At 35.9% G+C, this 12,851-nt stretch overlaps 1 protein-coding gene across 1 annotated transcript; it reads right to left on the bottom strand.

Moving 5' to 3' along the window:
- Nucleotides 1–5,556: 5,556 nt before the first annotated feature.
- Nucleotides 5,557–12,391, bottom strand: LOC139901124 (uncharacterized). The gene is made up of 4 exons (XM_071883862.1): nucleotides 11,753–12,391; nucleotides 9,939–11,118; nucleotides 5,775–5,964; nucleotides 5,557–5,690 (listed from the first exon to the last, which is right to left on the bottom strand). Exons 2-4 carry the CDS (start codon nucleotides 10,578–10,580, stop codon nucleotides 5,557–5,559), a joined length of 966 nt encoding a protein of 321 aa, XP_071739963.1. The 5' UTR covers nucleotides 10,581–11,118; nucleotides 11,753–12,391.
- Between the last annotated feature and the right edge of the window lie 460 nt (nucleotides 12,392–12,851).

The following is a 12,851-nucleotide window of genomic DNA, read 5'->3' as shown; positions in this document are numbered from 1 at the left end:
AATGATCACCGAATACTTCCCGAGCGACGAGACTCGAAGGCTCGAACAAGGGCTAAGAAATTTAAAAACGGTCGGGAATGACCTCGAAGCTTATAATCAACGGTTTGCCGAACTAGCCATAAGTTGTCCGACCCTCATGACTCCCGAGTCCCTAAGAGTTGAACTTTACATGGATGGCCTCCCTAAGAGCATTCAACACGGGGTAATGTCATCCAAACCCACTAACCTACAAGAGGCTTTAGCGATGGCCCACCAATCTATAAAAACGGTGAATGAAATTGAAGCGCCGGCACCAACGGCCGAGGACCAACCGGGTAACAACAAAAGAAAATGGGGAGCCTCACCATCAAGCAACCATAACCAAAACAACTTCGCCAAGAACCTTTCACCCCCGGAGGCAAGAAGGGGTATGCCGGAAACCTACCTTATTGTAACAAGTGCCACAAACATCATTTGGGCGAATGTGGTAAACCATTTTGCATCAGGTATCAAAGAAGTGGCCATGTGGCCCATATTTGTAAAAGTGCCGCCCCCGTTGCTAAAAAGGGGCCCAATGTACCAAAAACGAGTGTTTGTTTCGAATGTGGCCAACCGGGTCATTTTAGGAATGCATGTCCAACGAAGAAACCAACCCCAACACACACCGTTGGACTTTCAACATCGACGCCTAGGATGCCCGAGATGACGATGGACTAGTCACGGGTACGTTTCTTCTCAACAACTCTTATGTTTCATACTTATTCGATTCGGGTGCCGATAAAATGTTTTGAATCCGAGGCTTTAGAGCCTATCATTTGCATTCCACCACTCCCCTTAGATATTACTTCGGCCATTCAAGTGACCCACAGAAAACTATTGTGTGCCACCAAATTTATATCGGAGGATGTACGTTAAACTTATTGGGTGGATAATTTGAATTTTGACTTGACACCTATAGAGCTGAGGAGCTCAAAACCTATTCGTTAAGAAGAAATGTTTCCCTATCGTCTTGTATAGATTATTGTAAACTAAATAATTTCCGGTTAAGAACCGATATTCTTTTTCCCCGTATCAATGACCTCTTGATCAAGTACGAGGATCTCGTGTGTATATCAAATCGATCTCCATCCTTGTTATCATCAATTGCGGGTTGAGGGAGACGATGTCTCCTAAACCATTTTCCGAACTCGCTACGATAGTTGTAAATCTCTCTTAGTACCGTTCAGTTAATCTAAGGCTCCGTCTGTATTCATAAACCTCCGGAGCCGCGTGTGCAAACTTATTTAGACAAAATCGTTACCGTACTTATAATTGATGTTCTAAACCTATTCAAACGAAGAAGAAAATGAACAACATCTCCGACTTATGCTCGAACACTTGAGAAAAGAGCAACTCTATACCGAATTCTCCAAGTGAGAATTTTGGTTAAACGAAGTTCAATTTTTAGACCATGTTGTTAGTGGTCAAAGTATCTCAATACATCTCGCAATCGGAACCACACGTAATCGGAAAACCCTCACGACTCAGACTTGTATTCGTAAAATCTTAGATCTCACCGGTTATCACTGAAGATTCATTTCCGACTTTTCTCGTGTTGCACGACCTTTAAACTTGTTAACTCACTGAGGGAAAAATTTAAACCTCTCCGTGTCCGAACTTTGAACATGATCTTTCGCACAAACCTTACTAGCTAAATTCGTTTAGCACACTGGAACTCAAATATGGAAATATTTCTACTTGAACGCCCGAAAGGCATACTCTCTCGACTAGAAATGAAGGAAACTGAAATTCGTTAATTTGCTCGAAAAATTTGAATACTTAATCATGGACCCGATCAACCTTCTCATCAACACGTGCCACGTTACATAGCTCTGTTATTTCACCATTTTCCGCCTGATATTACTGGAACTTAAGATAACACCCAATCCAAGGATACTTCGCTCTTCTTTGACTTATCGTCCTTATGCTTCTGATATGGCCAACTACTACTCAGCCCGAACTATACAACTACGTGTACTATCTCGTTTCCCTTCCAAGCCTCAACTTTTGGCCACTAGATGCATGATATGGCTACCTCAAGGTGTAAACTCATCCTATTCTAAGTTCTCGCTTCACTCGCATCTTTTTCGCTCATACTTTCGTATGAGGAAACCTTTTTATCTAAATCCTCAACGGAGAGAGAGACTCTTCATGTATTACTAGTATTACCTACGAGGGCGAATAGCCCTGACGAACGTTTTCTGTAGCCGGTAAGAAACTTTCTCCAACGAATGCTTTCGAGCCCTAACTAACTTGTTCAAACATATCTCAAGAAATTCTATTCCAAAATGGTGTACCATTGTCAATTATCCCGGCTCGAAATACTCGTTTCGCTTCTAGTGTTACAAGAAGCCTTGGGAACACGTTTAGACATGAGTACCGCGTATCATCCACAAACCGACGAACCGAGCAAACGAACGATTTACATCTTGAAAAGACATGTTACAAACTTGTATTGATGCCTTTAGTTGTCTCCTCTCACACCGCAGTTACCATTCGTGTATTAACACCGCACTTCCGAAAGCCTATATGACCGCAAATGTCATACCCCTATTCGTTGGACCAAAGCATGTGGCAAGCAAATCACCGAATCCGAACTCATTCAAGAAATAACAGTTGAGATCGTCCAAGTCCGAGAAGGACTCAAGACGACCCGTAGTCGCCAAAAGGGCTATACCGATATTCGACGTAAACCTCTCGAATCCCAAGTCTGTAATAGTGTAATATTGAGAACTCGCACCTTGGGAAAGTGTAATCCGTTTCGGGAATCAGGGAAAGTTAAAACCACGATATATTAATCCTTTTGAAACCTTGGGGCGTATTGGAACCGCTCCTACCGTTTAGAACTTCCGACTCAATTAAGTTTCCGTTTACCCTACGTTCCATGCAACAAACTTAGAGACGTGTCCTACGAAACAGGAACGTGCTACTCTCCTAGATAAACTTACTATTGATGGCAAACTCCCCTTCATGGGAAACTGGTTGAAATTTTGGATCGTAAAACCAAGTCTTAATACAAACTGAAATCTCGACTGTCAAAATTTGTGGGAATGCCCAAGGACGTATCTTCACTTATTCATAGCATTGACAACATAAGGTCTCGAGTAAGAAGCAACGACTATTGCTTCCAACTAAATTTCGGGACGAAATTTCTTTTAAGGTATGGGTAATGTAACATCCCGCATTTTTCCGTTAAATTATTTTAACGCCCGTCTTTTTATTTTAATAATATCCTCAGTATCTCGATTCGTATCCTCCATTAGCTAACATTCTTAAAATATTTTCGTTATTGGATTATAACATCTCTCGTACTCTCGTGTAATTCAAAATAATTCATTTGGTTAATTCACGCACCCGCACCCGAATTAGAGGGACTAAACTTGCAAAGAGGTCAAAGATTTGACTAGGTCAACTAGTCAAACCTTCAACCTCCTCCTCTCATTTTCTCTCTTTCTCTCTTTTCATACTTCCATTTTCCTCTCAAGAACTCAAACAAGATTCGTCATCTAATTTCGGATTTGGAGGCTAACATCAAAACAAATTACATATTTGGAATCCTCTCTTCATCCTCTTCGACTTGATACCAATTTAATCTCATTTGGGTAACTTTCTAAAATCACTAGATTTTATGTTCTTGATGTTTTTGAATTATAAAAGTGTTAATTAGTGTCTATGGCTCATGTATAACATGAATATATGTTTTGTTTGTTCGATTTGTTGTTTTGAGTAACTAGTTTGAACACTTAAAAATGGGTTTGCTTAATCTTTGATTTTGGAAGATTAAATGTTGTTAAATTGTTAAAGTTCATGTTTTAATTGTGTTACTAGTATCACTATCTTCATTTTGATGTGTAGGTTGATTTGTAAAACTTCAAAAACATGATTAATGATTTTGTGATTCTTGATTAGGGTTTGATCGTTCTTGAGATGAACTTTTTGATGCTTGAATGCCATGAAATGTTAATTGTTAGTGTTTAGTTGTAATGCGTGTTTCATTACCTTCAAAACGGCATATCATATGTGCGAATTGGATTCCCGAAACTTAAAATGTATTTTGTGAACTTGAAACTTGAAAATGGACTTTAAATGATCACGTGACGAGAAATCGGTTATTGGAAATGATGTTTTTGTTTGATGAAACATGTTTAGTTATGTTCCTTGTCAAAAGAGCTTTCCAACGATATAAGGTGCGAGTTCTAAATGTTTACGGTTTGCATTTTGTGCTAAAACGAATTTTGGATCAAGACTTGAACATTTGAAACTGGCCAGGTACCAGCTCCCATGTATTGTCGCGCCGCGACAATTGTGGGCCGCGGCGCGGCATAAGCCGTGTCCAGGCTCTGACCTCCTTGGTCAAAATAAGAAAAATGTTTGGCACGCTATGGACCTCCGATTCACATGAGACTTGTTCTAACATGCTTATATATGAATAAAAACCTCAGAAAAATAGTTCGAGACCCGACCCGAACGCGTTGACTTTTCCGTTGACTTTGACCCGACCAAAGTTTGACTTTTGTCAAACTTAACCAAATGATTATGCAATCTTTCTAACATGATTCTATACTTGTATCTTGCATGAAACTTGACAATTTGATTCACATGCTTTATAATCGAGTCGTAGCGAGCCATAGGACTAATTGAATATCTTTGACCTATCGTGTTTACCGTTATTGATACAACCTATATGTTTAGGTCAAGACTAGCTTTGTCTTTGCACGCGTTTACTTGTTGAAGTACTTTATTACTCTTGCACTCAAGGTGAGATCATAGTCCCACTTTTACTCTTTTGAACTTGCTTTTGGGATGAGAAAACATAAACGTTACCTTTTAACTAAGTGAACACAAGTACAAGAAAACAAACATTCTACATACGAGTTTAGAACAAAATTCTCAATTCGATTATCATTAGTTACACTTGCAGGGTGTAAGTGTAGGCGTGAACTTATGTTGTATGGCCATATGGGTTTGACAAACCCTCATTCGGACGGTTCGCTACCGTTATTCGGATGAAATATATTTTCGAGAAACAGTGTATGTTCTAACACTATTGTGATGGGGTACTATGGAAGGAAACGTTAAGCCTTGATAATTGGGTGCTCGTGAATATTAACTTTTAGAATGTATTACTTTTATCAATGTTGCAAATCTTGTGGTTCGACTTACTTTTACCCACTTAATTATTTAAACCTATGATTTCACCAACGTTTTCGTTGACATATTTCTATGTTTTTCTTAGGTCTTTGAACGATATGTGAAACATGCTTCCGCTCATTATTTGATACTTGTATTGGATGTCGAGTATACATGCATTTCATGGAGCGTCTTTTGACTTTCTTTAAAACTGTGTCGCATAGGTTTCACATGTAACTATAACTTTGTAACGTAACTTTTGGATGAACAATTCTTGTAAACTTTGAAACAATCTTTATTTTTGAAAGGAATGCGACATATCTTTGGTCAAACATCACGTTAAAGACCTATGACCACGCAACAGGACCTAAGTAGTCGACTCCGTCAATTGACGATTTGTCGGGGTCGCTACAGTGATTTACCCCTAACCGTCTTATCAATCCCGCCAGCACACTCAGAAACAGTATTCATACACTTAGTAAGCATTTGTGATGTGTGTGCTTGCATAGCAATCTGTTGTGTTGCTGCCTGTTTTAGTTGAACTATCTTTCGTTTCAAGCATTTAATCTCAAGACATAAATCTTCAGCAGATACTAAAACTTCTCCTTCCTTAAAATCATAAGTACATTCTTTCTTAGGAAGTTTAGGCAATTGTTCACACAATTCAAGCATTTGTTTCAAGTGTTTGCATCTATGTTGCAATTCTATGTTCTCTTTTTCAAGTTTGTCAACTAGATGAAACAAATCTAATTCTGCAGGCTTTTCCTCTCTAGGTTCTACCATAGGTTCAACTTTTGATTCTACCTTAGGTTCTACCTTAACATTAGAAGCTGTTTGACCTAGTGATACTGACTCAAACAAGACAGAAAGTTCATGTGCTAGGTCTTCACAGATAGAATCATCAGAAACAGAACATGCAGGTAAGGCCAGTAGCATTGATTTTACATCAAAAGTTGGTTCATCAAACACCTCATCTATCGCAATAATGCTAGAACTAAGTTTGTTAAACACTTCATTCTTAAGCATTGCAATGTATTTCTCTAGCATGAGTGTAGGAATATAAACCAGTCTACGTTTAGGAACATAATTATCATGTTACATATCCTTTTCAGATTCAACAAGTTCCTTCAAGAAATCAGGATTTGATTTACCCATTTTAGCATTAACTTTTTCATACATTAAGCTAATTTGGTGATATTTTTTAGATTTGCGATTAACAATAACATCATCAAAATCAGCATCAGATGCATGCACAGGTAAACCAGCTTGAAAGTAATCATAATGATATAATCCTGGAATCTTTTTGGAAGCATTTTCTAAGATCTTAGGATCTTCATAACCCAACCCCCACTTATCACCATGAATCGTTTTTGGTCTATTCATGAAAATTGTTTGTTTTGAAAGTTCCATATCAATGATAGCTTTAGATTGCTCTGTTCGATAGAGTTTTTCCTCATATCGAGCAAGTTGAGCTTTCATTTGAAAAGACTCTTTTGTTAATACAGAAATTTCAGTGTTCTTTTCTGTAAGTAACTAGAGGAGGGGGGGGGAGGTGAATAGTTACTTGATACGTTTTATAAAACTTTTTCGATTAATCAAGTATTTTTTATTGTTTTGACTAATCACTTTAACTCAAACTTTGATGTGTGCTGTGTTTATGTTCAAGAGTATATAAGTTGTAAAGTAAAGAATATAACACAAAGATTTATAGTGGTTCGGGTGGATGTTAACTAATCCACCTTAATCCACTCCCCGATTCACTAATCGGGATTTCGCTTCACTAAAGCTTCGTTCTTCAAATCCAGTGAAGAATCCATTACAAGCCTTGTACTTATTCCTTGACAACAAGTCTAATCTTTCAGTCCCTTCGAAAGATTAATCCTAACTTAGATCAACTCGTCTTCACCTTGGACAAGTATTAATCTCCAATGAGATTAATCACCTTCCGAGTTCCTGTTAAGGAAGATGATAGCTAAGCTAGTGTATGCTTCTCGTTACAAGTACAAAACCTACATTAGTAATGTTAATGATCTTAAGACAATTCTAAGGACATTACAATACTAAGCAAACTTACAAGATATGAAAGTGTTTAGTAAGTTTACAAATTGAATTCTATATCTCTAAGATTATATAATCATCTCTTGCTTGATCACAATATGATTGTAGTTAAGAGCTTTGTGATCACTGGGATAAGGGCTTTGAAGTGTGCAAGAGTTACAAGTTCAAATGATCTCCAAGACTTGCTATTTATAGGGAAATTCAAAATATAGCCGTTAGTCCTGCGGTCAATGTCACAGTCGACCGCCCTTCGACCGCGCGTGCTCCAGTCCAAAAATTCTATCCGTTGTATAGCCGTTTGACTCAGTTCAAAACTTGCTTCTTTGGACTTATTACTTCCTTGATAACCTGCAAAAGATTCCTATCATCCTATACAAGTCTAGCATGCAATAAATGGTTGTATTCAACATGGTTTAACTTCTCTCATTCAATTGACTACTTAATCAATGTTTAATCCTTCAATTTAAATTTAAGTATCAATTAATTGAATGTAAGTGTGATGTATTATATAGTTAATCATGTTAGGCACATTAAGACATCATATAAGTAAGTATTAAACCATGTTGTTTGACTTCAGCCATTTTGCATTTTATAGCTCAATTATGTGTGTTAGTGGGTTTTGCATTTCAAGTAACCAAATACACTTATGACCAAATGACACTTGAGAAGTATGAACTACTTGGACCATTTGAACTTCAAATCATGTTTAACATATCAAAACATATAACAAGAACACAAAGCATGTTAAGTATGTTTATCACATTAAACAAGTTTCACAAAGCACATTAAACATGTTAGAACAAATAAACATATAACAAGAACACAAAGCATGTTAAGTTTGTTTATTATGTAAGGACAAGTTTTACTAGTGACCTTTATCATATTGGAATAAGTAAACATATAACAAGAACACAAAGCATGTTAAATATGTTTATCATGTTAGCACAAGTCACATTTATTATATTGATGAGTATTAGGCAATTAGGCAATTCGGCAATTAGCATGTAGACAAGTAATACTCACATTTGATCATGGCAAAAGTTTATCTAAGTTCAAAGATCAAATAAATGCAAGTGTGCACACCAACTAGAACAAGGCTTTCATAAGCTTGATTATAGTGTGTCATATTGCTTTGATTAATGTATAAGCATACATTAATGTCCAACACATGTACAAGGGCTGAGCAACTCTAGATTGGGACTTAGTGACCATCTTAAGTATATCTAAATGTGATTTAGGTGCACAAGTCTTCATTGGTTGATTTTGTCAAAATGTCACTTAACTAGTCATATAGTGTAATTAGTGTTCTAGTGACATAACGCTACATGTGTTACTACTTGTTGATCTTCCTAAGTATGTTAATATAGATTTCAAGATCATAAGTTAATGTATAACACTTATGTGTTATTGCTAATTACGGTTAAAACGTCGTTAATGTGTCATTAGGTGTGATTAACCGATTTTAGCTCTTTTATGACCAAACCTCTTTTGGATATGAAAACAGCATCTATTCTAAGTATGTTGAACTATGTTTCATGAATTATAGATGCCCTAGTGTGGGAGATCTTTATTGGGATGAAATCCTTTACAGCAAGATTTTCGGTTCCCACCACGGTTGACCGTGAGGTTGACCGTGCAACTGGTTTTCATAAAAACAGCATTACAATCTTGCTGAAAGTCCTACGATCGATCCTGCGATCAGCCGTGCCTCGACCGCGCGTATTCTAATCCAGTTTTATTTTCAGTTTGTTTTGGTCATTTGCAAGATCAAGCTTGGATTAGTGAACTTACGCGTTTTATGTTAAGATATCTAACATCACTTAGGTCTATGTGTCATCATCAAAACATCGTTATCGGTTAAGCGTAATATTGTCGTTTAGTTCTTTACCCGATATTCAACCAACATTTTCAATTATAGTATTTTCCAATTGAATAATTTTCTTGTTTAGCTTTGTAAGTGTGGGTTCATGTTGGTTTTTCAAATCAGAAAGATCTTTTTCTAAGAATTGAACTTTTTCTTCAAGACGTTCGGATTTTAGACGATAATTAGTCCTTTCGACTTTAATCGAATGAATTGACTTTTTAAGTGCTTCCAACTCAGTTTTCGTAGAGCCGAGTTGGACTTTTAATCTATTCATCTCCGATTGTGTTTTGGATGATGAAGGTTTGATCTCATTTAGTTTGATTTTATCTTTCAAAACCTTGTTTTTAGATTTTAAACCTTTAACTTCTTTTGACATTGAGACCAAGTTCTTCATCAGGTCATTTTGCATTTTGATAAAATCAGTTGAGATTTCAATTGATTGTACCTCATCATCATCAGATGCTGAGTCAGAATTCTACATTTCTTCCTTTGCTTTGATGAGCTTAGTCACCTTGCAAACATTTGCATGTTCCACCTCTAAATCTGAATCATCAGTCCAGTTAAACCAAGTATCATCAACCGGTTTCAGCTCTCCTCCAGTTTTCACAATCTTCACCATTAACATTTTCTTCTTGTAGGAAGCCGTGTCCTTCTTCTTAGGCATCTTGCACTCATGAGAGTAATGACCAGCTTTGCCACAATTGAAACAGATTAAATCATCCTTCTTGGAATCATCAGCACGTTGATGTTTAGATTAATCAGGTTTCTTGTAGGAGGAGGAAGAATATGAGTTCTTGCGTTGATTGCTTGATTTGCCTTTGAACTTGTGTTTGTTCAAGGCTTTGGTGAACATGGTCGCCATCTTTACTAATTCAAGGTGAGAATCATCAACATCAGAAAGATTCAACTCTTCAGAATCAGTTGATTCTTCAACAAGCACTTTCATAGATAAGCTTTTGGAAGTTGTAAATGATTTGCTATTCTTTTTGGCAATTAGGGCAACTGGATCGCCCGGAGAAGATTCTTTCATTCCTTCTTGAAATTTAGACACCTCTGGTTGATAATGCATAAGAACTCCAACAAGCTCATGAATTGTCATCTTGTCAATCTCTTTGGTAGATCGAACAATGGTTCCATAAGGAAGCCAATCAACATTGAGCTTTTTGAGGAGTTTCATGTTGACTTCATCATTTAATTTTATAATCTTGCACCTTTTCAACTCATTGAGAACACCATTGAAACGACGATAGGTATCCTTGAGTGGTTCTTCTGGTTCTTGCTTGAAATCTTCATAAAATCCCAGAGCCTTATTCAGTTTAGTAACATCGGACATGTCATAACCTTCTTGCTGTCGTTTGATCTCATCCCATATATCTTTTGCTGTGGTGTTGCTATCAACATTTTCAAACAACTCATATGGGATGGCTTGCATAACAATGTTCTTAGCCTCTATGTCACCCTGAGCTCTCTCTCGTCTATTTCCAGAAAGTTCATAGACTGAAATTGGCATACCAGTACCCGGATGATACTCTACAAACGGATGTTTAAGGTGGTAATTTGAACCCACGAATGATGATTTATCTCTACATTAGATCATAGCTACAAATATATATATATATATATATATATATTTTTTTTTAGAAAATACATCACTAACCACTGACATAAAAGTTAACTTCAACTTAGCTTCAACATTTCTAATAAGATGTATGTGTTTACTTAGCTGTTACAGCAAAAAACTTTGTGGGTCTGTATGAAAGCTATCACAACTTGCTCCATTTTCACTAGATAAAACATATTTCACAAGGCATTGATGGGATATTTCCCGATAATCATCATCATTGGACCAATCTTTTGGTATAGCCTCGGCAACATGTAAATAACTTGCTACAGTTCGACTCAAATAATCAAGAATAGAAGTACCAATTTCATCACTCGAACTTATAACAAAACTTCAAATAACATACAAATCAACCTTCATATTAGCTTTAATTCTCGCCTGACATTTTCGTAAAATACGAAAAATACTCTTGTTAGGGTACATCAACCTATTTACATAAAAAATTTAATTTAAATTATTAGCATCTAGAAAAACAAAAAACGTAACACTCAGTTAACAACACTTTGAATACCCACAACCAAACCCATGGTATATCATTCTTTCCAAAACCACACTTAACCTAGGTACTTTATAATTAGTTGTAATCTTTGGAGTTAAGAATACACCTACTCGTCCTGTATTAGTATTATTTGACTCTATTGATTGAATTGAACATAGAAACTGAAACTTAATACACTACAAAAAAAGTCTGTTTTTTTGACGTTTATTTTCTAACGCTTCATACATGCGCGAAAGATTTATTTAGTTTTTGACGATTATGCCAGTAAAAAGAATTGCTAACACATGTATAAAAGATTTTGACACTTACATGGGTTAAAGAGATTGTGGCGTGTAAACGTGTCAAAAAGCAAAACAACGATGACATGTCAAAGCGTCAAAAATAAAATCAAACAACGATGACATGTCAAAGGGTCAAAAATAAAATCAAACAACGAGGACATGTAAAGCGTCAAAAATAAAATCAATTGGTTATGTAACAAGGGGTCAAAATACAAGTAATTAGTTGCTGTTGAAACCGTCAAAAAAGGAAGAAGGGAAAAAGAAAAAAAAAAAACCATTACTTGAATATTTTATATCGACACCCTCGAAAAAAAATTCACCGTTAGACATAAAGGTTTGGCCAGATCCATTAGTTCGGTCCAACCACTTTCAACCACTTCACCGATTCACAGATAATAGATTCGTTCGTTTCACACTTGATTGTTCGTCTCTGCTGATTATTTTCACCGATTCACAAACACACGATTAGTTTGGCTTCTTCAACGATTGATTTAAGCGTTGATTTTATCAATTCGCATGTAAGTTAGGGTTTCACGAGTTCATTATATCTATCAATTGGTTAGGGTTTTATCAAATCATCTATCAAATAATCTCATACGTGGTATAATTTGTAAATCTGCTATTTTATTTGTTATTGTTTGTAACGTATTTTGAAGTTTCGTAACCTTTGCTTGTTGTTGCAGTATACAGATGATATAAGAAAGGCACATTTTGATCACTTTTGGTCAATTTTTGACGAAATGAGCTTGATGCATTCTTGTTTATCATATTGTGGTATTTTTTCCTGTTACACGGACCTGCATTCTGCTATTGTTATAATCTCAATTACATATATTTGGTACGTGCTTAATATCTTATCAATATAATATAATGTTATTCTGTTAATTGAATTTTTAAACATGTGCAATTATATTTGGAGTCATGAGGTTTTTTTTTTTTTTTTTTTTTTTTTTTTTTTTTAACTTTGATCCTATTAGTATATGTTAAAGAATGGAAGCTAAGGTAGACTGAAATTATAAGTATTTTGTAATGATTATGATTATATTTGTTGATGTTACTAGTTAGCTTATGTGTTAGGAATTCACACTGGCCTTATGATTAGTTTCTTTATCTACAGCTTGGTGTGATATAGTGATTTGTATTCTACTATGTAAACCTTATATTTATGTTATTGAACTAGAAGTTATCTTAAAGTTGCCATTGTCAATGATGTGTGGGCTCCTGATTAGCGTAAACTACCTTCCGTAGATTACAGAATGTATAGTATAAGTAATACGGTAATGGTTCTTACCGTAAACTAGCTTTTAAAGACTAGTTTGATTTTCATGTTTTCTCTAGTAGATTTATTTTATTGTTTCAAATATTTTTGCAGAAAACGGC

Source organism: Rutidosis leptorrhynchoides, chromosome 3, assembly GCF_046630445.1.
Source record: "Rutidosis leptorrhynchoides isolate AG116_Rl617_1_P2 chromosome 3, CSIRO_AGI_Rlap_v1, whole genome shotgun sequence".
NCBI lineage: Eukaryota > Viridiplantae > Streptophyta > Magnoliopsida > Asterales > Asteraceae > Rutidosis > Rutidosis leptorrhynchoides.
The sequence above is the reverse complement of the archived record's forward strand: the minus strand, read 5'-3'. Positions and strand labels throughout refer to the sequence as shown.